This window comes from Peromyscus leucopus, chromosome 12 (assembly GCF_004664715.2).
Source record: "Peromyscus leucopus breed LL Stock chromosome 12, UCI_PerLeu_2.1, whole genome shotgun sequence".
Taxonomy (NCBI): Eukaryota; Metazoa; Chordata; class Mammalia; order Rodentia; family Cricetidae; genus Peromyscus; species Peromyscus leucopus.
In genome coordinates this window covers 63,563,083-63,590,758 of record NC_051073.1, presented here as the reverse complement: position 1 = coordinate 63,590,758, position 27,676 = coordinate 63,563,083, and the positions used below count along the sequence as shown (strand labels likewise).

The 27,676-nt window shown below is 42.7% G+C and overlaps 1 protein-coding gene across 1 annotated transcript; it reads left to right on the top strand.

Annotated features, from left to right (window-relative positions):
• The first annotated feature begins 793 nt into the window (after positions 1-793).
• Rnf168 (ring finger protein 168) lies at positions 794-27,252 on the top strand. Its single transcript, XM_028894110.2, has 6 exons — positions 794-1,421; positions 8,696-8,772; positions 12,064-12,243; positions 15,282-15,403; positions 22,450-22,528; positions 26,340-27,252. The coding sequence occupies exons 1-6, from the start codon at positions 1,121-1,123 to the stop codon at positions 27,249-27,251; spliced, it is 1,671 nt and encodes a 556-aa protein (XP_028749943.1). The 5' UTR covers positions 794-1,120; the 3' UTR covers position 27,252.
• The last annotated feature ends 424 nt before the right edge of the window (positions 27,253-27,676 follow it).

Here is a 27,676-nt window from a genome sequence, read left to right as displayed (position 1 = left end):
AAACCATCAGTCCAACTTTTTGTTGCTGTTTTCCTTGAACATTACTTGTCTATAAAGCCAATATCTGCTCGTTCTAAGACACATTCTATAGAACGTCAGTGTTGCAAATAAAAGCCAACAAAAATCTTTCAGCTCAAATTGTTGCAATTTTTTCTTTTGGCACTAAAAACTGTTCCAGAGGACCCGGGTTCAATTCCCAGGCCAGGTGTCTGATCAAGCCAGCTTAAAAAAAAAAAAAATGGCACTAAAAACTTTGGAAAGCTTTGTTAGGAGAAACAAAAAAAGTAGTTTAAGAGAATAATTATAAAAATCACTGTTTGGAGCTTGTTTAGAGAGGTTAGTTGTTAGCCAGTGACTAACCAAGTTTCTGTAGCCTAAGTTAGCTTGAACGATAGCAGACCTAGCAGACCAGAGGACCTGCGACTGGCAGGTGGCACGCGACAACGCGCACAGCTCCCGGAAGTCCCGCCCGAGTGGGCGGTTCCTTGGGTGAGCAGTGCCGTTTTTTTCGGCGGGGGAACTGTGACGTCAGTCGGTCGTGTGTCCCTGCCTCGGCGCCGCCAATAAACTGGCTGGCGGGACTGCGGGTCCGAGCGGCCGGGTCTCGGGACCCTGGCGAACCGCGAGGCGGCCAGAAGCTGGAGCGCGGGGACGGAGGGCTGCCACCGCCGCAACGGCGAGACGGAAGTCCAGCGGCGGCCCGGGCCCGGCTTCCGGGCGGTACGGGGTGCTCTCGGCGCGGCGGCCTCCGGGGCTTCCGGCCCTGGCAGGCCCGGCGGCCTCGCGCAAAGAGGCGGGCGGGTCCTCACCAGGTAAGAAGGGGAGCTGGACCCGACTGTCCGCGGCGCGGGGAGCCGGAGCCGCTCCCCGCCCCGGGGCCGCCGAGCTCCCGAAGGAACGTTCATTCATTGCCCTGCTGGACGGACGCAGGGCGCCACTGTTGGCCTGTGTGCCGCGGGCCCGAGGAGGTTCAGCCTGTCCCGACTCCAGTAACGCTGCCGTGTGGCCTGATAAACAAACCGCCCGCTGACTTCCTCCCGACTGCCTGGTTCGCCCGCCGAACGGCGAATCTGGTTTCTTCCAGGTGTTGACGTTGAGTAGGCCTCATTAGCATACGAAGATGGCTGCTTGCGAAGACGCCGTCCCTTCCTTAGCCGAATGTCAGTGCGGGATCTGTATGGAAATCCTGCTGGAGCCGGTAACCCTCCCTTGCAACCACACGCTCTGTAACCCGTGCTTCCAATCGACTGTTGAAAAGGCCAACCTGTGTTGTCCCTTCTGTCGCCGCCGGGTCTCTTCGTGGACTCGGTACCATACCCGAAAAAATTCTCTTGTCAATACAAAACTGTGGGAGATGATTCAAAAACACTACGCAAAGGAATGTAAGCTTAGGATCTCTGGACAAGAATCAAAGGAAATCGGTGAGTGAAAGTCAACGTGTTTATTGGGTTTAAAAAAAGAAAAAGAAAAGAAAAGAGGCCCAAAAACGTTTAGAGAAGGGACCGTTATTTTTCTATTTTAAAAAGAAGACTAAATAGTTTAAATTGATCTTGATTTGTGGTTTTATGCACCCCACCCCCACATGGGTTAAAGTCAAGGGCAAATTTTTTATCGTATGTAGCTCAAGTTGTGTTCACTAGCTGTGATTGAGTTTTTAAAACTGCAACAACAACCAAAAAAATAGAATTGTCACTTTCGAGTTGTCTAAAGACTTGCGGTTAAATTCCAAAGTTCTTTGGCTTTGCGCCACTTTCTCTGACCCGTGGTTCTACGTATGCAGCAAGCCTAAACTAGCTTCCCATTGCCAGTTCCATCTAGTTCAGTCATTTTTGGTTGACCCCTTCCAGTCTGGGGGTGCAAGGAGCTATAAGCTGTTCCTTAGTCTTTAGCAGTTTGCCTGTATTACAAACCATTTAGTATTTCCTTTTGGGCCTTGAATGTGGTGTTTGTCTGTGGTGTACTTGCCTTTTATGTGTTGAAAAAAAAAAAACCAACCCCAAAATGTGGCCAGCCGTGCCTTTAATCCCAGAGGCAGAGGCAGGTGGATCTCTTGAGTTCAAGACCAGCCTGGTCTACAAAGCTGGTTCCAAGATAGCCAAGGCTATCGGAAGAAACCCTCGGGCTCCTATTTGCTTGCTTGGTCCCCAGTTGATGAACTATTTGGCAAGATTGGGTGTGACCCTGTTGGGGAGGGGGTGATAAGGAGCTTTGAGGTTTCTAAAGCCTGTGACTGGTCCAGTGTCTTGCTTTCTCCTTGCTGCCTGCAAATCAGGATGTAGTACTTACTCAGTTGCTTTCCCAGCATCATACCTGCTTGTCTGTGGCCTCACTCCTTCCCGTGATGTGAATGGATCAAATGAGCCTCTTAAACCCTAAGCAAGCCCCAAATAAAATGGCTTCTCTTAGAGTTGCCTAGGTCCTGGTGTCTTTTCACAACATTAGAACAGTAACTGAGACAGTGGGTTCAAGTATTTGCCACACAAGCCTTGTGACCTGAGTTCAGTCCCTAGAATGGAGAGAACTGACTTTGAAAATTGTCCTCTGGCCTCCACGCGTGTGTGGCAGTCACTGCTCACGTTTGTACTCGCCCCACACCCACTGACCAATGTCTTGGGCCCCTAGTTTTGTTTTGAGATAAGGTTTCAGTAGGTAGCCTGGGGTAGCCTTATCCTTAGAAATTCTGGACTTGCAGGTGTGCAGGAGCCGTCCTTTATTATGTAGTATTAATGAGGGCTGGCATACCTTTTCTGTAAAGGTCAGAATAGTGTTTAAGGACTGTATAGTCTGTTGAAGATAGGTCTGCTGCTGTAAAAACAAAAGCACCATAGACATTACATTAATTTACATTGTCCTTCGTAAATGAAGGTAGTGCCTGTGTTTCCATAAAATTTCTTTAGGAAAAAAGAAAAGATAAAGGCCAAACTTGGTCAGAGTAGCCCCTGGCTTAGAATATCCCTATTAACATTCTTAAGAAAAATTCTTTATCTGTGGATGTGGTAGAATTAAGCAATTGCAGATGCTTAGGAAGAGAAAACTTGAGGTTTCTTTGTTTATTTTTTTCCAAGACAGACTTGTATGTGTAGCCCTGGGCTATCCAGGAACTCACTCTATAGACCAGGCTGGCCTTGAATTTAGAGTTCCCCCTGCCTTCTGAGTTTTAGGATTAAAGAAAGGTGTGAGCCGGGTTGTGGTGGCGCATGACGTTTAGTCCCTTTAGAAACCCTGTCTCTAAAAACAAAAAAAAAAAAAAAAAAAGAGAGAAAGAGAAAGAAAGAAAGGTGTGAGCCACCACCGCCCAGCTGAGATTTCTTATCTTTTAAATATGTATCTAATTGTGTGTGTGTGTGTGTGTGTGTGTGTGTGTGTGTGTGTGTTGTGTATGTGTGTATGCCTGCATGCCTGCATGCAGAAGCCAGAAGCCCTTTGAGGTCAAAAGAGGCATCAGATCCCCCAGAACTGGAATTACAGATAGCTGTGAGCTGCCACATGGGTACTAAGAACCAACCAAAGATCCAGGTCCTCTGGAAGAGCAGTAAGCATTCATTTTTGTTTGTTTTGTTTTTCGAGACAGGGTTTCTCTGTGTAGCTTTGCGCCTTTCCTGGAACTCACTTTGGAGACCAGACTGGCCTTGAACTCACAGAGATCCGCCTGTCTCTGCCTCTTGAGTGCTGGGATTAAAGGCGTGGGCCACCACTGCCTGGCGCAGTAAGCATTTTTAACTACTGAACCATCTCTCCAACTTAGAGAAATTTGTTATTCTTTAAAAAAGGCCATTTGAGCCGGGCAGTGGTGGCTCACGCCTTTAATCCCAGCACTCGGGAGGCAGAGCCAGGCGGATCTCTGTGAGTTCGAGGCCAGCCTGGCTACCAAGTGAGCTCCAGGAAAGGCGCGCTACGCACAGCCCTGTCTCGAATTCTTTAAAAAAGGCCATTTGATAAATAAAAATAGTAAAACTATCAAGAGAGCAAAAGACATCTCACAAAATAGAAGAAAATATTTGCAAATCATAGAAAGTAAGATAATACCCAAATATAAGCAGGAGGGTCACTGTAAATTCTAGGCCAGGCAGGGCTATGTTGTGATACCCTGTTACAAAAATAACTCATCAGGAATCTCCATCAAAGAATCCCAGTCTAACCAGGACTAGTGAGATTCTGTCTCAAAAAACTTAAAAGAATCCAATGAAAAGTGGTCAAAATGGTTCATTTCTATAGTCCTAGCACTCAAGAGGCTCGATTCAAGGTAAGCCTGAGCTATGTAGTAGGTTCTGGGACAGCCTGAGTTACAGTGATGTTGTCTCAAAGAAAAGAAAGGGGTTGGGCAAAGAATTTAGATATCACTCCATTAACGATACTTAGGTGTTTAGCTTACTAGTAAGGCACCTGAACGTCATCAGTGGAGTAATGGTCCACATCGTTAGTCATTTGGTAAGTACAGATGAAAACCACCGAGATAGAGGCAATACCACTGCTTTCATACTCATTTGGATGACTGTGGAAAAGACGCCTTGGGGGAAAAATCATAGAGGGTCAGCAAGAATCCCTAGACAAAAGCAAGTCTGAAGGGAAGGAGACCTGCCTATCCTGGGCCACCCAAAGGAAGAGAGGACACGTCCAGGGAAGGGAACAAGAGATGGTTGAGGTACAGGACCCATGAGAAGAGCAAGAGATGGAAGAACTGAATCAAAACAAGAGGATGTTGTTGGAGACAGCTAACTTAGTCAAATGAATGTTTTTAATCTTAGTTAGATTTTAAGCTGCCCTTTTATTTCTTTTGGTTTTTCAAGACAGAGTTTCTCTGTGTAGCCCTGTGTAGACCAGGCTTGCCTCGAACTCTGAGATCTGCCTCCCTCTGCCTTCCACGTGCAGAATTTATCTTTTTGTTTTCCAAATGAAAGTTTTTAAAAAAATATCTAGTTCTGTTTTCAGATGACTAAAATAGGAAAAGGAAGGTTTTTCCTCTTCATTGCCTTTATAATATGAGAACATATTAGTACAGACTTGTAAAACATATAAAAATAACAAAAAAGTAGACGAGCCCAAATGTCCTCAGTGGGTGGATGAACTAAATGTGTATATATATAATATATAATATATATATATATATTATATATTACAGAATATACTATTCACCTGTTAAAAGGAATTGTTCAAGTTTACTGTGGGCTGAAGACTTTGTTCCAGCTGTCCTTGCTGAGATGATTGCAGCAGGGGAGTCCTGGCTTCATCAGTGGCTCAGTCCACTGATGAGTTCACACCAGACGGGCTGCTAGGAGAAAATGCACTGGTCACTGGGGACCGGCTTTGAGAGGTCTGGGTGGTTCCTGGTCCCTGCTGGCGTCTTTGCTTCTTGGCTGCTGTTGAGGTAAGCAACTCTCCCTCAGCAAGCCTTTTCACCACCATGTTTCTACCTTGCACAGGCATAAAAAAACCGTGGCTGCAAACCTCTGTATGAGCCCAAGGCGAACCTTTCCTCTCTCAAGTTGTTGAGGCATTTTGTCATAGTAGTGGTGGCTAACAGGAACAAAATTGGCAAATTCTAGAACGTGGAGTTAGAGGCATGCATTTTTTTTTTCCGAATATTCAGGTTATGCCTTCCACACAGTATATAGTAAGTACATGATGCTAGTTTGTCTCATATATAATATTCTGACTCATAATGGCAGACTTGTCAACTGTATCCCTTGGAATTAATGTAACTATGAAATGATCCGTTGAGACTGATTCTCCTTCAGATTTTCCAGCAAAGGGTTTAACACCTATTTATTATTCTTGCCTGCATTGCTTTCTGCAGAATGACAGTTGCAAATAGGAAATTTGGATTTTCTAAGGATGGTTCTTCAATCCTGGAGCAATCTTTTTTTTTCTAAGAAGTCTGTGTGTAAAACCCACACACTTCTTCTTGCTCTTCATCAATTCCCTTTCAAACCCTTCCTCTTTACCTGTGTTACTGTCTGAGTGTGGACACCAAAGTGGAGATCAGAGGACAGCTTTTGGTTGTCTGTTCTTTTCTTCCACCACATAGGTCTTAGGGATTCAACTCAGTTGTCACACTTGGTGGCACTAAGTCATCTTGCTGGCTGTCCTGGAACTCACTCTGTAGCCCAGGCTGGCCTCAAAATCACCGAGATCAGCCTGCCTCTGCCTCCTGAGTGCTGGAATTAAAGGTGTGTGCCACCACCCAGCCTAGCTTTTCATTTTTAGAAGGTGTGTGTGTGTGTGTGTGTGTGTGTGTGTGTGTGTGTGTGTTTGTGTTTGTGTTTGTGTGTGTTTGTGCACATTTACGCACACATGCTTGTATATATGCATATCCAAGGCTCTCTGCCACTGACTACATCCCAGGCTAAACCTTGGGAATTTGATGAAGAATTAAAGCTCAGTAGTAAGGGTTAACTGTCAGGAAAACCAAGGAAATAGTTGAGTCCTAAGGTGGAGCTAGGCATGTAGCAAGCGTCTCTAGGCATAGCTTGAAGGGAGCAGAGGCAGGCAGGTTTTTGTGGTTTCAGGCTATCCTGGCCTGCACACAAAAAGTTCCAGGAAGGCCTGGTCTACATAGTGAGGCCATGTCTTTTGGGGAAAAAAAAATCTGGATGCATTGGGGCCGGTAAGGTGCTTATTGCCAAGTCTGACAACTGAATGTGATCCCAGGGAATCCTACATGGGAGAAAATAGGGCCACCTTCTGAAGGTTGTCCTGTGGCCTCCACTCGCACTCCATGGAGTTCAATAATGTCCCGGTCCCACCTCCCACTCACACATAGCTGTAGTCAATTAAAGTGATAAAACAAATAACAAAAATAAAAAAAAAAAAAAAAAAATAATAATAATAAAAGCTGGATGCAGACAGCAGACATTTGTAATCCCAACACTTAGAAGGCTGCTACAAGTTTGAGACAGCCTAGGCTATGTAGCAAGACTGCTGGAGAAAGCAAAGCAAGGGGCTAAGAGAAGGCTCATCAGTTAACAGTACTTCTTCCAGAGCATCTGGGTTCAGTTCCCAGCACCCTCACCAGGCACCTACAACCCCTTCTAACTCCAGTTGCTAAGGATCTGAGGTCCTGCCCTCTTCTGGTCTCCATTGGAACTGCATGCCCGTGCTGCACATAAAGTTTACAGGCATACACACATATGGACAAAAATATTTCTTTATAAGGAAAAAAAAACAAGCTGGGGGGTCGGGGTGGTGGTGGTGACACATGCTTTTAATCCCAACATTCATTCGGGAGGCAGAGGCAGGCAGATCTCTTAGTTTGAGGTCAGCCTGGTCTAAAGAGTGAGTTCCTTGCCAGCGTTGGGGCGCAGCTATCCAGCATCAGAGCCAGGGATCTCTGTGATCGACCAGCTGCTACAAGTGAACTCAGAAGGAGCAAGTACACAGAGAAACCCTGTCTCGAAAACCAAAAAAAAAAAAAGAGAGAGAGAGAGTGAGTTCCTGGACAGCCAGGGCTACACAGTGAATGAACAATGTCTCAACAACCCCCCCCCAAAAAAAAAAACCCAGAAAAAGAACAAATTTATATATTAGTTTCTTAAGGCAGAAAGACAAAGTACCACAAGCTGGATGAGTTCAAAAAAATGAACATTTCCTAATAGTTTTAGAGGCTAGAAGTCAGGATATAACCAGGGCCCTTGACTTTTGAAGTTGGAAATAGAGTTCTTCCTCACCTCTTTGTAGCTTTTTGAGTTTTTATGTGTATTGGTGTTTTGCCTGCATATGTGTCTGTACCATGTGCATGCCTGGTGCCTGCAGAGGCCAGAAGACCGTGTTGGCTCTCTTGAAGCTAGAGTTACAGATGGTTGTGAGCCACCATGTGGGTGCTGGGAATCCCAGGTCCTTTACAAGAGCAACAAGTGCTCTTCACCACTGAGCCATCTCTCCAGGCCCCCCCCTACATGTCTTGATACCATCTCCTATCTGTGTTTGTCTTTGTGTCCAAATTTGTCCCATATTTACTAGTCATAGTTAAGATTCACCTCAGTGACCATACTTTAACTTTATTACCTCTGAAAGATCCTATTTCCAAATAAGATCCTATCCTGAACAACTAGAGTTTAGAATTGGAACACAGCTCAACACAATATCTAATGCTTCCTCTCAGAAAAATTAACAAAACATTACTTAGAGAAATCAAAGACTTAGCTGGGCATGCTGGTTCTAATTACAACACAGGAATCTGAGGCAGGAGGATCTCAAGTTGGAAGCTTGTACTTGTCTCAGTTTTTTTAAATTATTTTTCCCTCTTCCTTAATCTCAGTATACTATTGGGGTTACTTTTTTTTCTTTGTACTCTGTTGATGGTCTTTTATGACCCAGGGCCTGGTACATGCTAGATATGAGCGCTGTTATTGAACCACATCCCTAGCTCTGTCTTTTACAGGTGGTTTGATTTGGTTTGGTTTTTTGAGACAGGGTTTCCCCATGTAATCCTGGCTGTCCTAGAACTCACTCTGTAGACCAGGCTGGCCTTGAACTCAGAGATCCACCTGCTTCTGCTTCCCTAGTGCCGGAATTAAAAGTGTGCACCACCACCACCCTGCTTGTTGTAGTTATTTTTTATGGAGTCTAGGAAGTGTGTGTGTGTGTGTGTGTGTGTGTGTGTGTGTGTGTGTGTGTGTTCATTAAGTTTTAAAGGGAGGCCAAAGTCAGTCATAAAGTTCTGCTGGCCTGATACTATTTTCTTCCCCATGTGAAACAGTTGATGACTACCAGCCAGTTCGTCTGTTAAGTAAACCTGGGGAGTTGAGAAGAGAATATGAAGAGGAGATAAGCAAGGTAGGGTATGAAATAGTTTAGTTTTTTATTTTTTTATGTTGTTGAAAATGTCTTTGCTATGCTTTCAATCTTAGAAATCTCAGATTTATATAGTACATGTTTATATAACTATCATGGACTGAAATGTTAGTAACTCTAATGACTTTATAGGCCCTACCCCCACCCTCTATTAAGATAGTATCATGGAACTCAATCTGGCCTGAAACTCTTTTTGGCCCAGGATGACCTTGAACTTGACTGATCTTCCTGCCTCCATCTCTCGATGGGATTATTCAAATAGTGATGTCACACCTTGTTTTAAAAGTTGTTTTGTTGTTTTTCAGACATGGTCTCACAGACATCCTGTCTCTGCTTCCCAAGTACTGGGATTAAAAGCGTGTGCCACCTAAGCGCACCTAGAGGTCCCATCTTTGTTTACTTTTTATTTTTACTTTATTTTATGTATTTGGGTGTTTTGCCTGCATGTGTGTCTGTGCATCACTCATGTGCCTAGTGTCATTCATTAGAGGCCAGAAGAGGGCATACATAGGATTCCCTGAACTATAGTTAGTCAACTACCTTGTGGGTGCTGGGAAGCCAAACCTAGGTCCTCTAGAAGAGTAGCCTGTAGTCTTAACCAATGTGCCATCTGTGTGGCCCAAGGTTTTTAAAGATTTATTATGTGTAGAGTGTTCTGTCTGCATGTATACCTGCACACCAGAAGAGGGCACCAGATCTCATTACAGATGGTTGTGAGCCACCATGTAGTTGCTGGGAATGGAACTCAGGACCTCTGGAAGAGCAGCCAGTGCTCTTAACCTCTTAGCCATCTCTCCAGCACCCCCAAGGTCCCTTTTTAAATATTCAGCAACAATAATAATAATAAACTAGCCCCTATTACATCTATATAATTAGTGAGGGGTGCTTTTGTTTTTAGATAGGATCTTTCTGTGTAGCAATGGCTGCCTTAATATTATGTGATTATTAATTATATTATAATGCCTAAGCATTTAAGTGTAAAAATGTCTTTGATTTCCCTGGAGTTTTTACCTTAAAAAGGATGATGGTAAAGAAGTGGTAGATTGTGAGTTTAGGGAGGAAAGTATACGGGGTGACTGAAAACACAGTGGGCAAAGGTTCGGCTTCCGGTGAGGCATTTGAGCTTCACTAGGATGGTACTATTACTAGGAGGACACTTACATTTCTGAAACAGAGTCTTGCTCTGTATCCCAGGCTGCCCTAGAACTCACTGTATAGTCTAGGCTGCCCTCCAGCTGGTGATTCTCTTGCCCTGAGCCTCCTCAGGGCTAGTATTATAGGCGAATAGCTACATTGGAGTTAGTCATTGACTTTTCCTCCCGTGTCCTGGAAGTTCCTTTAGGAGTTTGAATTATGACTAATTGAGAAATAATAAGACTCCACAGGCCAAGGCCTGGAACTAAAATATACCAGTTGAAATGAGTGCTTGGGAACAGCTTGCTGTCGTGGAAGCAAGCCTTTGTTACAGGGAAAACGTCTGAATTTCAAGAGTATCACTTGGGGCCGCTTTTCTAACCCCAAATCTGTGGGGGTGACCCAGCTAAATTTGAAATTGGGCATGTATTTATATTTAGCTCAGCAGCAATCTACTAGAGAGAAGCACAGCAGCTGTGTATACCATCACAGAAGAGGGTGAGACTTCAGAAGCAAACAAGCCCTGATAGGGATTAGCTTTCTAATGAATGAGATAAGGCTGATCGAGCAAATGAAAGAGCTGTTGTAATTCATGGAGGCATCATCTAAGACAGGAGTGAATGAAGGGAGATTCCCAGTGAGCTTAGAGTCAAAGCTACCAAACAGTGAACCACAGAGTTCAGGAGTAAATTCCAGGCTGCAGCAACTGCTTCCTAAATGCTAATAGAATTGGAACATTTTACTCACCCAGTATGACTTCCAAAAAGATTGATTTAGGAGAAGGGGGAGGGGTATGGAGATAGGGTCTCATGATCTAACCCAGACTGGCCTTGAACTTGCAACAGTCCACCTGCCTTAGCTCTCAAGTGCTAAGATTACAGGTGTGTATTACCACACCCAGCTAAAGTCAAATGTTTGGGTGTATACATAGAGTCCAGAAATTGACATCTGGTATCTTTCCTCATCATTCTCAACTTTGTCTTTTGAAGCTCAGTCTCTCATGGAACCTGGAGCTTATCAATTCAGCTAGACTGGCTAACCTATGAACACCTGGGATTTAGACGGATGTTGACACACTGACTGTTTTTTTTTGTTTTGTTTTGTTTTTTCAAGACAGGGTTTCTCTGTGTAGTTTTGGTGCCTGTCCTGGATCTTACTCTGTAGACCAGGCTGGCCTTGAACTCACAGAGATCTGCCTGCCTCTGCCTCCCAGTACTGGGATTAAAGGTGTGTGCCACCTCCGCCCCGCCCCGGCTACACACTGACCTTTTATGTGCTGCTGGAATCCAAACTCAGTTCCTTACGCTTGGTAGCACGCAGTTTACCACACTGAACCATCTTCACAGCCACCAAAAGTCAAGGTTCTGTGTGTTAGTTATAAAGATAGTGTGTGTGCACAGAGGGAGTTGGGTGTCCTCTGTCATTCTCCACCTACTCCTTTTAGGCAAAATGTCTCCTGAACTTGGGACTTGCTTTTTTTTCCTAATCAGCTAGTCTGGAAGCCAGCAAGCCCCAATGATCCTGTTTTCACATACAAATAATATTTATAAATTAAACAAACAAATGCCAGGCATGGTAGTGAATGTATTTAGTCCAGCCTCAGGAGGCAGAGGCAGGCAGATCTGTGAGTTTAAGGCCAGCCTGGTCTACAGAGTGAGTTCCAGGACAGCCAGGTCTACAGAGTGAGACTCTGTCTTTAAAAATCAAAAGAGGCAGCAGCAGCTAGGTCTAGGGCATTTCTCCTTTGGCTCCCCTTCTACTCAGGAGTTCTTTCTCTTTTCCTTAGTCAATCTGTGTGCTCTGCTAAAGAGAGCAGCAGCAGAGGCAGCTAGGTCTACCTTAGTCAGCACATGGCTTTCTGTGAACCGAGGAAGCATTGCGTGTCTGTGTCGTACTGCGGTGGAAACTGGTAAGGACAGAGGGCACGAGGTTGGAGTCTTCAACCAAACCTTTGTTGGGCTGACTGGGGTGGGCTTCCTGAGGTAGGACCTTGAACTGCTGTACCCAAGTTTCCCTGTGGAGATTTGAATTTCATGGAGATAAATTCTTGCCACTTTTCACTTCCATTTTTTTTACAATTATTGTGAAATATGAGTATATTAAAAATTTCAGAAAAGGATGTCCTTTATTATTTTTAAGGTGGAGGCTGAACGACAAGCCAGCAAAGAAGAAGAAAACAAAGCCAGTGAGGAATACATACAGAGATTGTTGGCAGAGGAGGAGGAGGAGGAGAAAAGACAGACAGAAAAAAGGAGAAGCGAGATGGAAGAGCAGCTGAAAGGCGATGAGGAGCTGGCACGGAGGCTCAGCATCAGTATTGTAAGTTTGCAAGTTTTGGGAGATGCCGCATGGCTTTGGCTTTCCTGAAGAAGGCGTCGCAACAGTTACAGGAGTTTTAGGATATCTTTGTTCTACTAAAGGGGGGAAAACTACTTTATTTATTTATTTGCTTATTTATTTACTTACCTATTTATTTATTTACTTATTGTTTTTGTTTTGTTTTGTTTTTTTTTTCTTTTTTTTTTTTTTTAAACATTTATTTATTACATATACAGTGTTTTGTCTGCATGTATGACTGCAGGCCAGAAGAGGGCACCAGATCTCATTACAGATGGTTGTGAGCCACCATGTGGTTGCTGGGACTTGAACTCAGGACCCCTGGAAGAGCAGCCAGTGCTCTTAACCTTGGAGCCATCTCTCCAGCTCTTTGTCTTGTTTTTCGAGACAGAGTTTCTCTGTGTGGTTTTAGTGCCTGTCCTGGATCTCGTGCTGTAGACCAGGCTGGCCTTGAACTCACAGGGAGGCTCTGCCTCCCAAGTGCTGGGATTAAAGGCATGCGCCACCACTCCTAGCCCAACAAACTTTTATGAATGAAACATTTTTGTGTATTGTTACTTATTTCCTGTAGCTGGGGACATTCTTATCAATGGTACAGATCAAATCCTGTACCTTGGATATGCTAAACAGGTCAGCTGTACCTTCATCCTGATCCTGTCTTATTTTAACATTTAGCTTATTTATTTAGTGTATGGGTGCTACATGAGTCGCAGTCAAAGGACAGCTTGCAGGAGTTGGTCCTCTCCTTCTATATGGGTTCTGGGGATCAAACTCAGGTCTCCAGATGTGGTGGCAAGTGCATTATTTCTGAGCCATCTCACCGGACCTCCTAGCCCAATTCTTAAATATATTGAACCTGGATTTCCTTATCTTACTTTAAATTATTGTTCATAAAGAACAATGAAAGGCAAGATGGGAAAACATACACTAAAACCTAAGGTTTCTGGAACTTGGTGGCTTAAAAGAGCCTGGTAGATTGAAGCCAAAGCTTTAGCACAAGCTATAACACTGAGCTACATACCTTGAGCCCACTTAGGCTTCTTTTAAAGTACAAACTCTCAGGGTCTAGAGTGATGTTTCAGCATTAACAGCACTGGCTGCTCTTTTAGAGGACCTGGGTTTGATCCCCAGTAGCTTACATACATGTTGTGCACAGTTATACACATAGACAAAACACCCATGAAGAAATCAATAAAATAATTTTTGTTTTGTTTTTTTGTTTTTCAAGACAAGGTTTCTCTGTGCAATTTTGCGCTTTTCCTAGAACTCGCTTTGTAGCTGAGGCTGGCCTAGAACTCACAGAGATCCGCCTGCCTCTGCCTCCCAAGTGCTGGGATTAAAGGCGTGCGCCGCCGGCCGGTGAATTTAAAATATTTTAAAAATAAAGTGCAAATTCTCATACCTACTCTAAACCAAACTGACTTGGACTCTGGGGATGAGCCTTAGTGAGTACTATCTCCAGTGAGATCTAGGGTGTCTGAAATATTGAGGATACAGAGCCTCTGAGAATTAACTCCCCTACTTTTGAAAAACACATCTGAGAATATATTTCAACAAATGAAGTATACCTAGAATTTTTTTTATGAATCTTACCATTAATAATATAATCTTAAGCTCTGTTATATTACCCTCCTTCTGTTGTATATCCTTTTCTCAGTTTGTGGAGAAATTTTGGAAAGACACACAGTCTAGAAATTTAAAAAAAATTAACCAGCTGAGAGTTACTCCTTGTACTTTGGGAGGCTGAGGCAAAAGGGTCACTGCAGTTTCAAGGCCAGCCTGAGCTATATAGTTGGAACACTGTCTACAAACAGCAGAGAGAGATGAGAGGAAAGGAAGAGGTTGTCCAGTAAAATAAGTGAATAGTGAGTGGAATCAAGATGGAAATATCGGAAGAGGGGAGTTTGGAGTCACTTGTATCTGACTTTCAGTCACACAAGGTCCGAGTAGATTTACTGAAATTTTAGGGTAATCTTTGGTTTAATGTAAATTTTGGAGATGGTGAACAATTATGGCTTATTTCTGTGTAGGAACTTTTGCTCCAGATATACTTTGTACTTTTAAGTACTTTCCTTGCTAGAAGAAGGTAGCTGCAATTGCATGAGACTGTCAGGAGCTGGTGAGATGGTTCAGTGGTCAAGAGTACTTTCTATACCTGCCGAGAACCCAGGTTTGATTCCTAGCACCTACATGGTGCAGCTTACAACCCTATATAACTACAGTTCCTCTTCTGGGGCATCCATGTGTGCTGGTAAAATAAGTAAATTCTTTTTTAAAAAACAAAAGGATGAAATTATCAGCTAGGAGATTTGTTATTTCTTTGAAGGAGTGTATTTGTGTGTGTGTGTGTGTGTGTGTGTGTGTGTGTGTGTGTGTGTGTTACGCTTCATTTTATATATACAAATATATAGTATAATTAGATGTATAGTAATGTATTTAATTTAGGCAAACTTGAATGAGCTTAATTTTGTTTATATAGGCATCCCTTGGTATATAAATTAGTTTTGGGATCTTCCATATATATAAAAATCTAAAGGTAGTCAAGTGTTACATAAAATGGCATGGCTTTGCATATAACACAAACAAATTCTGCTGTACATTTATTTTATTGCATTTATGCATTTGATGAGTGTATATGTGTGTGTATGCACATGTACCACAGCATCTTGTATGGAGGTCAGTGGACAACTTGTGACACTTGGTTGTTTCTCATATGGGTCCTGAGATGGAATTCAGGCTGTCAAACTTAGCATGAGCACCTTAGCCACTGAACCATCTTGCCGCCCATGAACTTTAAATCATGTCTTATGATCTGTAATACAATGTACATGCTGTGTGGATGCCTATTGCAAAATAAAGTCTAGGTAATGAGAATGAAGTATGTACATGCTCAGTATTCTTCAAAGAACTTAAAGAATTCAATTTCTGAATTTTGAGTTCATAGAATTCAAAGCTTTTTTTTTTTAATTTTTTATATAAAGTTCTCTTTAATAATGTCTTTGTTTTTCTTGTGACTGAAGAACAATAACTACGAGAAAAATACCTTGGCTTCTCCTTCGAGTTCCAGAAAGTCAGATGCAGTCACAAACAAGTCACAAAAGAAAAATACAAACAAACAAAAAAACTTTGGAGATATTCAAAAGTAAGTGAACATAACTGCCATTTATCCATTGATCATCTACTGTATGCCTTTGAGTTTTGTTTTTATTGACCAACAATTCTTTAAGTTTGAATGATTTGCCTGCATGTATGTAAGTGCACTGAATGTGTGCCTGGTGTCATAGGACGCCAGAAGAGGGCACTGAATCCTCTGGAACTGTTATGCATCGTAGTATAGGCGCTGGGAACTGACCCTGGGTTGTAAGCGGAGTTTTCCTATCCCAGCAGCTGCTTCCAAATAACCACACAGAGACTTAATATTAATTATAAATGCTCAGCCAGTAGCTCAGGCTTACTAACTAGCTCTTACAATGTTAATTAATCTATGTGGTGCCTCCTCACGACTTTTACCTCTCCTGCATGTCCTGCTTTCTCTCCATCTGGCTTGTGACTCCTCTGACTCTGCCCTTTTTCCCAGCATTCTCTCTGCCCTCAAATCCCTACCTAGCTATTGGTTAATCAGCTTAGAAGGTTTTAATTTTAACATGGTAAAATTACATACCACAAAAACATTTATCAAATAAGAATCACAGTTACAATATCCAGTCCATTTGTATTTGGCAAATTTAGAGAAAATACTCTGTTACTTACCTTTGTGAACCTAAAGTTTTATACCTAATTTACCTTTTATCATAACTAGGGAAAACTTTTAGCTATGACTATCTAGTCTTCAACTCCACCAAAGACCCCAGAAAGGTGAAATGTTACCTAACGACAGGGACATCTGGCTGCCTGGACAGTCACCCAAAGTTCTTCTGTAATGTTTGGGGCATCCATCTTGACTGACATTTCTGAGAAGCAGGGAGTTTTGGAAGGCGTATTCTACCTTGTCTTGGCAAAGTTTGGTAGTCCCTTTTTTTTCATCCTGTTGGTTCAGTTTGGATAGTTACACTGTCAGCAATTGGCAAGGGCAGTTTTTGCCCAAATGGCTAGCTTTTGCCATAAATGAAATAAACTTCATAAGGAGGTTCTTCACTGCCCATCATCTTCTCTGAAGTAAATTGGTACTGATCAGAGAGATGTGTCTCACTGTCAATAAAAGTCTTATGTTATTAAAACATTTTAAATGCCATATTCTGTAGGTCTTTAAAGTGTTTGAAGATTGCCTAGCTATCTGAACTATGTCTCTGTATGACCTTGAAAACATACCTAACACGACTATAAGTTTGACTATTATAGACGACTATTGACCTGTATTTCTTAATTATACATTTTTAAAATAGCTGCATAAACATAATACCCTAAACAAGAGTAGAAACGTACATACAGTATAACAAAATTAATTTTAAATTTGTATCAATAACCCAAAATCCGTACCGATGTAAAATATTTTGAAAATTTAGTTGTTTTTTTATTAAAGTAGATTCAGTAATCTACTCTTATCTCATCATTTCCATAGTCTTTCTTTTTTCCTTTAGAAAGAGATCTTTGAATTTAACTCTTTTGTTTAGCTTTTTTTTTTTAATACTATGACCAATAACAATTTGTAACCAAACCCCCTTAAATGAACATCCATAACCCATCTTTTGGAAATGTAAGTGTTGTTCTTCTAGACTGCTTCTTGTTGTCAGGGGGTGCTGGCATCTTTGAGGGAATCTTGAAAAAAAATCAGGATAATTGTTAAGTCTTGGCCAGAGTATTCTGTGAGGCTGGATCATCTCAGTCAGCAACCTTGAAGCTGTTCTGGATGCTGGATCACCTGGGCCATCCATTTTTATTGGTGTCTGGTCCCTTTACTCTGAAAATGCATAAACTTTTAAAGATAACATACATATCTGTATTAATACAAGTATAGAGTGTGCATTGTACATAGCCTGCCTCTGCCTCCTGAGTGCTGGGATTAAAGGCGTGTACCACCACTGCCCAGCCCTAAATTTATGTCTTTATATTTGTAGTCAGGATTTTCAGGGGGTCTTCCCCTATTAAACCTGATCAATATCAGCCTGGAACAAATCCACGGCCCCTCATCTCCTGTGGAAATAAAAGCATAACCTCTTCTCCAAGGTAGCGTATCTTCTGACTTCCCTCAAGACATTTTTAAAATATAGACATTGGTTTAATCTAGCAGTTCTCATAATCCAGTGTGTTTTAGCAGCTGGTTTTTGTTTTGTTTTGTTTTGTTTTTTATTGTTTGTTTGTTTGTTTGTTTTTTGAGACAGGGTTTCTCTGTGTAGCTTTGCACCTTTCCTGGAACTCACTTTGGAGATCAGGCTGGCCTTGAACTCACAGAGATCCAGTGCTGGGATTAAAGGCGTGCGCCACCACCGCCTGGCTGCAGCTGTTGTTTCTTTATTAGCAATCTGAAAATCTAAAGACAACACAATAACATACAGAATACAGACTCTGTAGTTTCCATCTTTTCGTGGCTTATTATATATATTTTTTTACTCTATTCCTTTTTTAAGGACTTCATTATTTTTAAACTATTTTTAAATCTGTGACTGTGTCTACCAAGCCATATATATTTTTAAACACACTGTAACCCGTTTAGAGGTTTTTTTTTTTCCATCTGAGTCTGTCTTTAGTGAGCATCTGTATTGTTTTTTGATCACATGAGAGGAATCTTAAACTGCTATATTAGTCGCGGGCTTGGTTCAGCTTAGTGCACGGCATTGGCGGCTGCCCCTTTCTCCCATTGCCTGAGAGCTTAGTGTCGTGGTATAGGTACCGGTGGGAGCTATGCTTACCACCCCAGCTCTGGGAAGTTGTTGGGTCCATGCTGGCACCAAGTAGCGCGTGCCTGCTGCTCATGAACCCCATTTAAGTGTTCCGTAGCAGAGCCTCCTGAAAGAGCCATGTCCATGTTTGCTGTTAGCACCAGGCCAAGGAAACTGTATCTGTCTGCCACTCGCAAACAGAGCCTACCCAAAAAAGGAAGTTACCAAGAAACCGAGTTTGGCTCCATTTTTTGTGTGTTTGGACCCCCACCCCCTTTTTAATGGCTTTCTTATGTTTTATGTGGATCTACATTGCCAGACATTTGGGCGCCATTTGTAGGCTGAGTTTTCTTGTCCCAGCAGCTGCTTCCAAATAGTCACTCAGAGTCTTAATATTAATTGTAAATGCTCAGCCAATAGCTCAGGCTTATTACTAACTAGCTCTTACAACTTAACACATTTCTATCAATCTGTGTGCTGCCCCAAGGCTCGTGGCTTTTTTTTTTTTTCCCCAGAGCTGAGGACCAAACCCAGGGCCTTAGGCTTACTAGGCAAGCGCTCTACCACTGGGCTAAATCCCCAACCCCGGCTCATGGCTTTTATCTCATCTACATGTCCTACTTCCTCTCTGTCTGGCTCACGACTCCTCTGACTCTGCCCTTCTTCCTAGCAACAATGAGAGCAGCACATTTTCACAGTGTATAGAAGGATTATTCCACAGCCCTGGGTCTCCATCAGGCCTGGTGACAAGTTCCTATACCTCCTGACCCATCTTTACCAAAAAGGTGTTTTAAAAATTAAGAGCTGGAGGGATGGTTTAGTGGTTAAGAGCATTTGTTGCTCTTTCAGAGGACCCAAGTTCAATTCTAGGACTCAAATCAGGTGAAGTGTCTCATAACCTTCTCTGGGGTTACCATGCACCTTTCTGGCCTCTACAGACCATACACATATATAGCATACAATCACACAGACATATTCATAAGTAAAAATAAAATGACTCTTTTAAACTGTAGGTTTGTAAAAAAAAAAGATGTAGAAGGTCTGGAGGTGATGGTGCATGCCTTTAATCCTTGAACTCGGGAGGAAGAGGTAGCTGGATCTCTGAGTTCTAGGGTAGCCCGTTCTACAAAGCTAGTTCCAGGATAGCCAAGGTTACACAAAGAAACCCTGTCTCGAAAAACAAAACAAAACAACAACAACAACAAAAAAGATAAAGATAAATCTTAAAAATGAAATGAAAGAAATCTCCTTTTTTCGAGACCAGCCTGGTCTACAAGTTCCAGGACAGCTAGAACTGTTAACACGGAGAAACCCTGTCTCAAAAAATCAAAAACCAAAAGAAATAGGATGTTATACCCTGTCCATTGTGTGTTATAGGAAGGAGAGACACAACATTTATGGGTCCAAAAGTCTTTAATAAATCACCACATAAGCAGGGTCACTGCAGGACAAGGACTCAGGAGCCTTGTTTCTCCTGGCAGCCCAGAGCAGGGGCAGTAGTGAGGTCTATAAGCACAAAACCATAAACACCTGTGCCAAATCAGTTACATTTTTCACCAGTCAGGAGTCACAGAACAGGATCTTTCCTTGTGTGTTCCATCATTGTCAATGACACAGAATATAAGTCTTTCCATCCAACCAATCGGATTCATTTGTTCTTTCTTTCTTTCTTTTTTTTTTTAAAAGATTTATTTATTTATTATGTATACAACATGTATGACTGCAGGCCAGAAGAGGGCACCAGATCTCATTACAGATGGTTGTGAGCCACCATGTGGTTGCTGGGAATTGAACTCAGGACCTCTGGAAGAGCAGTCAGTGCTCTTAACTTCTGAGCCATCTCTCCAGCCCCTCATTTGTTCTTTCTGCTGTTAAGAATAGGCATAATGTCTAGAGAAATAAGGGGCATGATAGACTGTTTCTGTTCCCTTCCTTCCTTCCTTCCTTCCTTCCTTCCTTCCTTCCTTCCTTCCTTCCTTCCTTCCTTCCTTCCTTCCTTCCTTCCTTCCTTCCTTCCTTCCTTCCTGTTTTTGGTTTTGGTTTTGGTTTTTTGAGACAGGGTTTCTCTGTATAGCCCTGGCTGTCCTGGAACTCGTTCTGTAGACTAGACTAGCCTCGAACTCTGTAGAGTGCTGAGATTAAAGGTGTGCACTACCACTCCCAGCCTCAAATGATGCTGCGGGCCGCAGGAATATCATAAGAACTCAGCTGGTTATGGCAAAGTCACTACTTGGAGGAATCAGGGAATTCCTCAAGAGGAAGCCAAATCCCAAGGAGCTTTTGGTGCTACTTGGCTTGTTATATATCAGCTGTCTTCTGTTATGAAAATCATGTGTGCCTTCATAGCTTTCCCAATTGACTTTTCCCTAAGAAGGGCTAACAGTGTGGACTGATCACTCTCTGGACATACACATTCCAGGTATTTGGAGAACAGTCTCAGGAAAGGCTTTCTCTGGAATCAGATATCTCCCTTGGCCACTTTCAAGGACTAGCAGTAATAACAGTCCACATGCAAGTCTCCTGATTTAAGGTAAATTCCACAAAGAGACAGATACCACCTAGGTCAGGTGGACGTTAAGTAATAGCTTTATACAATTCAGCTCGGACCCTCCTTTCTTACAGCCTTACTAACTTTATCGATTGCTAACTCCTTACCTAACCACTTCTAGGAATATTTAGATAACCTTCTGCGCTGACAGCTATGCTCAGCCAGAACCCCAGTTCAAGCCTCCCTGTAATTATCGTCATTGGCAGCATCCGGCCAGGTCCATCCCTAGATGGAGGAAAGTACCTTATCAGAGATACCTCTGTACTCTCTAAGAACAGACTTAAGCATCCAGGCTACCTGTTTGAGAAGGCCTGGCGGATGTACCAATTAAGCCTTACTTCCTCCTTTCCCAAACCTTACCTCTAGTTCCAGATCTCCTTTAACTATCACCAGAGGCATCTAGCTGTACACAGGTTGCCTAGCGACTGAGCACACTTTCCCCCACTCTGCAGAAAAAAGGCAGATAGCTTGGACAGATAGGAGCTACAGGAAAAAAGAACACAGTTTTATTTTCTCCCATTGACCTAGCAACTTATAGATTCTTAACATTTTCTATCAATCATGTTTAAGACTATAGTTGAGCACATAAGATTCCCTCTTCTCAGATATTACCCGAATTTAGCCTTTAGTTAATTCATTTCCCCATTGGTCACTTCCCTTTGGGGTTGCAAATGATAATTAACAGTTATTGCCTCTCTGTGATTCTTATCACCCCTCCGTTTGACCCTGGAAGCCTGGCTTTATATACCAGGACTTCCAGGGCACGGGAGGACAGAGAAGAGAAAAGAAAATGGAAGAACTAGATGGGTAAGAACTTGAGAGGAACAAACTGAGATGGGGAAGAACTAGATTGAAGGGCTAGAAGAGAGGACTAGAGGAATGAGATGGAAGATGAGGAAGAGCCAGATGGGGAAGTACTAGCTGGGTAAGAACAAGATGAGAAGGACCTAAATGAGGCAGAGTTAAGATGAGAGAATTAAGATAGAACTTAGAGGGAACAATAGATAAGCATAGAGAGAAATCAGGCAAGAAAGGAGCTAGACACAAGAACAGAACTGAAGCTGTGTATAACGGATGTTATGCCAGAGGAATTAAAGCAAGTGGACGATAGAGCTCGGTGTGCTGAGATTCTATTTCCTGAAAATAGTCCTCACCGTTGGTAGTTCTCTCTCCTGAGCCCCTGGGATGTATAATATTAAGGCTGGTTCCTCTAATATTATACAAGAAAATGATATCGTCATTAATTTTGAGAAGCTTTATAGTCTTCCACTGTTTGATCCTATCAGCCTTTTAAACTCTTTTCAAGAATTGTGAGCTATTTAATGCGACCTTTCCTTCTTTTCTATTTTCACACTAAAATACTGTACTGAACACCCCCACATCCACCCCTTACAGTGCTAGGCAGTAAGCTAGGCCCTCCCGCTGCTAGCCAGGCACTCTCACTTCCTGGAATACTCGTAGTTTCAGGTTGTGTCTTTTTTTTTTTTTTTAATTTATTTATTTATTATATATATGGTGTTCTGTCTCCATGTATGCCTGCAGGCCAGAAGAGGGCACCAGATCTCATTACAGATGGTTGTGAGCCACGATGTGGGTGCTGGGAATTGAACTCAGGACCTCTGGAAGAGCAGCCAGTGCTCTTAACCTCTGAGCCATCTCTCCAGCCCCCAGGTTGTGTTTTAAAGTTGACCTGAGATGAAATCTGCTCCAGTAGGTTAAATAGCCAGCAGACATACACCATGGTTCATCTACTGTTAGCATATTGAGGTTTTTCAAAGCATTTGAGTTTTAGTAAACTTAACTTTCGGTGGTTGTTGTTTAAAGGTATTTGTCACCTAAAATGAAGTCTCGGTCATGGCCATGTGAAGCTGTACCTGGAGAGGATAAAAGCGGCATATCTAAGGTATGTTGGTGCTGAAGAAGCTCTCAGGGGCATTGACTCTGCGCTGGGTACCTGTGCTGTTTTCAGCTCACTTTTTCTCGAATGGGCCAGGGACAGACACTTTAGTCTTTGTTATCAGAGGGCCTCTGCCTTTGCTGCCAGTGGTTGCCTCCTTAGTAAATAGGCAAACAAGTTAGCTTATCTGTGTCCAGGGAATCTTTCTCTTCCCCACTCCACCCAACCCACAGACAGGGTTTCTCTGTGTAGCCCTGGCTGTCCTGGAACTTGCTCTGTAGACCAGGGTGGCCTTGAACTCACAGAGATCCAGCTCTGCCTCCTGAGTGCTGGGATTAAAGGCGTGCACCACCACTCCCAGCTCTAAATGATTTATTTATTTTTTATGCACATTGTTGTTTTGGCTGCGTGTTTGTCTGCAGGAGGGTGCCAGAGCCCCTGGAACTGGAGTTACAGACAGTTATAAACTGCCATGTGGGGGCTAGGAATTGAACTCAGGTCCTCTGAAAGAGCAGCCAGTGCTTTTAACCATTAAGCCACATATATCTAGCCTCATATAAGTGTTTTGCTTGTATGTGTGTATGTATAACATGTAGATGCCTCGTGCCCAACAAGGTCATAAGAGGGCATATGGCTCTGGGACTGGAGTTGGTGCCAGGAGTCAAATCTGAGTCCTCAGCAAGAGCAGCAGGTGTCCTGAACCACTGAGCCACCTCTCCAGTTCAAACTGTTTCCAAACATAGGCAGCAGGATGGACTTGGCTTCTGGGCCTCGGTTTCTAATCCCTGACTGTCGTGGCAGCATTGACACAGCTGAATAGACCATATCTGCACCAGTTTACCTAGAAGACATTAAGATGGGAAGTCCACGTTAGGAGGGGTCCTCACCACTGAGATCCTCCGCAGTGGCCTAAAAGGAACACCAAGCAGCACCCACCATGCTGGCATTCAAACTCCATGTCCGAGTGGCTTCTGGGCAGGGTGCTGTGGACCTATAATCCTTCCACATAGGAAGATGGAGGCTGTGCCCAGAAGACTGTGAATTGGACTCCATTGCAATTCCATGCTACTCTGGACTGCATAGTAAGACTCTTGTTTCAAAAGAAGCCAATTATTTCCGGTAACATCCCTAATGTACAGCTCTCAGGGGTATTGGTAAGGGACAAACCTAGTCAGAGTTATAAGTCAATTCAAGCTTTGGCTCTTTTTAAAAATGTGTTTATTTTGTCAGGTGGTGGTAGTGAACGCCTTTAATCCCAGCACTTGGGAGGCAGAGGCAGGCAGATCTCTCTGAGTTTGAGGCCAGCCTGGTCTACAGAGCAAGTTCCAGGACAGCCAGGACTACACAGAGTAAAACCCTTGCCTAAATAAATAAATAAATTTTAAGGAATTTGTATGTTTTGCCTCCAAGTATGTCTGTATACTTGGTGCCTGTGGAGGCCAGAAGAGGGCAACAGATCCTCTGGAACTGGAGTTATAGGTAGCTGTGAGCTCTCATGTGAGTGTTGGAAGTTGAATTTCAGTCCTCTGGCTTGGGTCCTCTGGCTGTGTAGCCAGTTTTCTTAACTACTGACTTATCTCTGCAGCCTTGCAAATTAAGTTCTTTACCTAAGGGCTAAGTAAAAGAATGTGTATTGTTTTCTAATCTCTAATTTAGTGTTTCTTCTCATATTTAATATAGAAAACAAACCATGGTGCTGGTGATGGTATTTGTGACTGTGTCGTTAGAGGAAACACAAGTGTTGGCTAGGAGTAGTGGCATATGCCAGTGCTTGGAAGACTGAGGCAGGAGGATCTTATGTTTGAGGCCAGCCTGGGCTACATGAGACCTTGTCTCAAACAGACTTGTTCATAAGGATATTAAAATGAATCTGTGTGCCTGCCAGGAGCCTGAGAAACAGAATGGGGCTGCAAGTAAATCGGTAGTACAGTGTGCACATAAAGTCAGGCCAGATTTGATCCCCAGAACCAAGGGAGGGAAGGGGAAAGGAAGGGAAACAAGTCTTAAACTTTATATACATTTTTTAATAATCATCTCTTCTTTGAGATACAAATGATTCATGTTGCTACTATATCTTAGTTTATCAATAAATATCTTCTGTGGATTAAAAACAAAACAAAACTGGATCTCATGTAGCCTAGGCTAGATTTCAACTTGCTATGTAGCCAAGGATGACCTTGAACTACTGATCTTTTTGTTTCCATCTCCTATGTGTTGGGTTTTTGAATATACACCACCATGCCTGGTGTTATATGGTGCTGGGGTTTGAATCCAGGATTTCTTACATGCTAGACAATTTATGCCAGTTGATCTACATCCCCAACTCTTACACATTTGTTTTTTGCTTTGGGTTTGCTTGTTTTTAGGCAGGTCTTAACTTACTCTGGCTGTCCTAGAACTCACTCTGTAGACCAGGCTGGCCTCGAACTCACAGAGATCCACCTGGCTCTGCCTCCCACTTCCTGGGATTAAAGACATGTAACACTACTCACTTTTTTTGTTTTTTGCTCACACTTTTGTTTTTTAAATATTATAATAATCTTGTTACAATTCCTCTTGTAAGACCATGTTATCTCAAGTTTTACATTTACAAATACTTTCTGGCTGAGCGGTGGTGGTGCACGTGTTTAATCCCAGCACTCAGGAGGCAGAGGCAGGAGGATTTCTGTAAGTTCAAGGCCAGCACAGTCTACAAAGCCAGTTCCAGGACAGCCAGAGCTGTTAGAGAAACCCTGCCTCAAAAAAACAAAACTTACAGCTGTCAGTAGTAGAGCACTAGCCCAGCATGTAGCAAGGTCCCAAGTTTGATCCCAGCAACACCAAAACCAAACCAAAGGCCTTGAAGCACAGTGCCATATGCCTGTAGTCATAGCACTTGGAAGGCTTAGGGGGCAGAATCTCTTGTCCTAGAGTTTCAGATCAGATTGTACCAAAGAAGGGCTGGAGAGATGGCTCAGTTAGTTCCCAACATTTCCATCAACTGACTGTAACTCCAGCTGCAGGGATTCAGTGTCTTCTCTGGACTCTGTGGACATTTGCACTCATGTCCATATGTTGCCTGTCCCTCCCACACACACGTATACGCATAATTAAAAATAAAATCTTTAAAATGTCAGAGAAGATCTGTAAAGGTCAAAACATCCTGGACTTGAAGTTCATAAGATGAAAGAGTCCAAATCCTGAAGCCAGCTGTTGGCCATATGTTAAATATAGTTGGCCGGGCGTTGGTGGCGCACGCCTTTAATCCCAGCACTCGGGAGGCAGAGCCAGGCGGATCTCTGTGAGTTCAAGGCCAGCCTGGGCTACCAAGTGAGTTCCAGGAAAGGCGCAAAGCTACACAGAGAAACCCTGTCTCGAAAAACCAAAAAAAAAAAATATATATATAGTTGTGGAGCTTATAGTAGGTTTTCATGGCAGTGAAATTAATTGTCCTAATCTTACTTGGCACACCAGGTAAAAATAGGATTAAGAAAGATTTATGGTAGACATAGGTTGTGATCATTGTTTCCATCAAAGAAAAGAAAAGAGAAAAAATTAGTACAGTGAAGAAAGCAATAGACAGTAAGGAAAGTGGGGCAGAGGTGATGGGAACACACTTATTAGTACTAGTGAAGGAAAGGGGGGCAGAGGTGATGGGAACACACTTATTAGTACTATGTGAAAAACAGATATGGGAACACAATTAGTACTATGTGAAGGAAGTGGGGCAGAGGTGATGGGAACACACTTATTAGTACTATGTTCACCTGGTGTCAGTGTATCAGGTGGCTTATATAATGTTTTCCCTTTATATAGTCAGTAATTTTGTTCTCTACAGGAAACTGACAGTAGTGACCCAAAGAGCCCTGTGTGGCAAGACACAGAAATTGAAGAAGATATGCCAACACTTTCTCCGCAGATATGCCTAGAAACTCAAGAACAAGGTTCAGAGTCTTTGAGAGAATCACCTGTGCCATGGTTATTTGCCAGGGATGCCGAACAGTGCCTTGAAGGAACAGTTGAAACACTGTCAACCAATCCTGATGATTTGTGTGTTGCAAATCATGAGGGACCTAAAGCCAAAGTTTCCTACTCTAACGAAGCTACAGTTAATCCTTCTGGTAAAACAGAAAATGAAGAGTGCGCTGGTGGTAACAGAGTTCCAGAAAGTAGAGTCTATCATCTAGTACTTGGAAAAGAGATTTCTGAGAGAGAAAACCAAGAATCTGTGTTGGAAGCAGTCATGGATCCATGCTTTTCTGCAAAAAGGAGGAAAGTTTTCCTCAAATCCTCAGATCAAGAAGAATCAGAAGGGAATTTTACACAAAAACTGATAGATTTGGAACGTATGCTTTTTGAGAGACATAAGCAAGAAGAACAGGACCGGTTGTTAGCACTGCAACTTCAGAAGGAGGTGGATAAAGAGCAAATGATGCTAAACCGACAGAAAGGGTCCCCAGATCAGTACCAGTTGCGCACATCTTCGCCCCCAGACAGGCTGCTGAATAAACAGAGGAAGAATTCCAGAGATAGGAACTCCGGAAAGCAGACTAATTCAGAGCGTTCGAAATCTCAGAGGAGCACAAAAGATGAATATTGGCAACCCTTTAAAAGCACTTGGAAGGATTCAGTTAATGGAAGAAAGAAGCCAGGTCCAGCTAAAGATGATTGTAGTAATGCATCCAAGAGCATTTATTCCCAGCAGCCTAGTAATTCACAGAAAAGTATTATTCAGATGTTTCAGAGATAAACCAAGCAAAGCATGAGTAAAGAGAGTGTTCTGTAATTAGTAAAGCTGTATTGTAAAGCTAGCTCTTTTCAGTCATAAAATCTTAAGATGTGCCATTATTTCCGCTCAGCAAGCACACTTACTCTCCTTTTTAAGGTATGGTTACACAGGAAGAATCTACAAATATGTTTCTGCAAAAGTCAGTGATAAGGAAAGGTCCTTAATTGTTTCCATTGTCGATTGCTATGTTCTAATTGTGACCATCTTTACAGTTTTAGCTATAAAAATGCCTTGGTCAGAACATCTTCAGGTACCATTCCCTTTCCAAAACTCCCAAGTTTTATGGCCTTTTTTTTTTTTTTGTTTTGTTTTGAATGGGTAAGGAATCCACATGGGTGGCTTCCATAACACTTAAAGTAGTTCATTCCCAGACCTGCTTTAATCTA

Coding starts and splice junctions, on each gene's coding strand:
- Rnf168 (XM_028894110.2), top strand. CDS start 1,121: ATGGCTGCTTGCGAAGACGCCGTCCCTTCCTTAGCCGAATGTCAGTGC. Junction 1,422..8,695: donor ACAAGAATCAAAGGAAATCG/GTGAGTGAAAGT, acceptor CATGTGAAACAG/TTGATGACTACCAGCCAGTT. Junction 22,529..26,339: donor ATAAAAGCGGCATATCTAAG/GTATGTTGGTGC, acceptor TGTTCTCTACAG/GAAACTGACAGTAGTGACCC.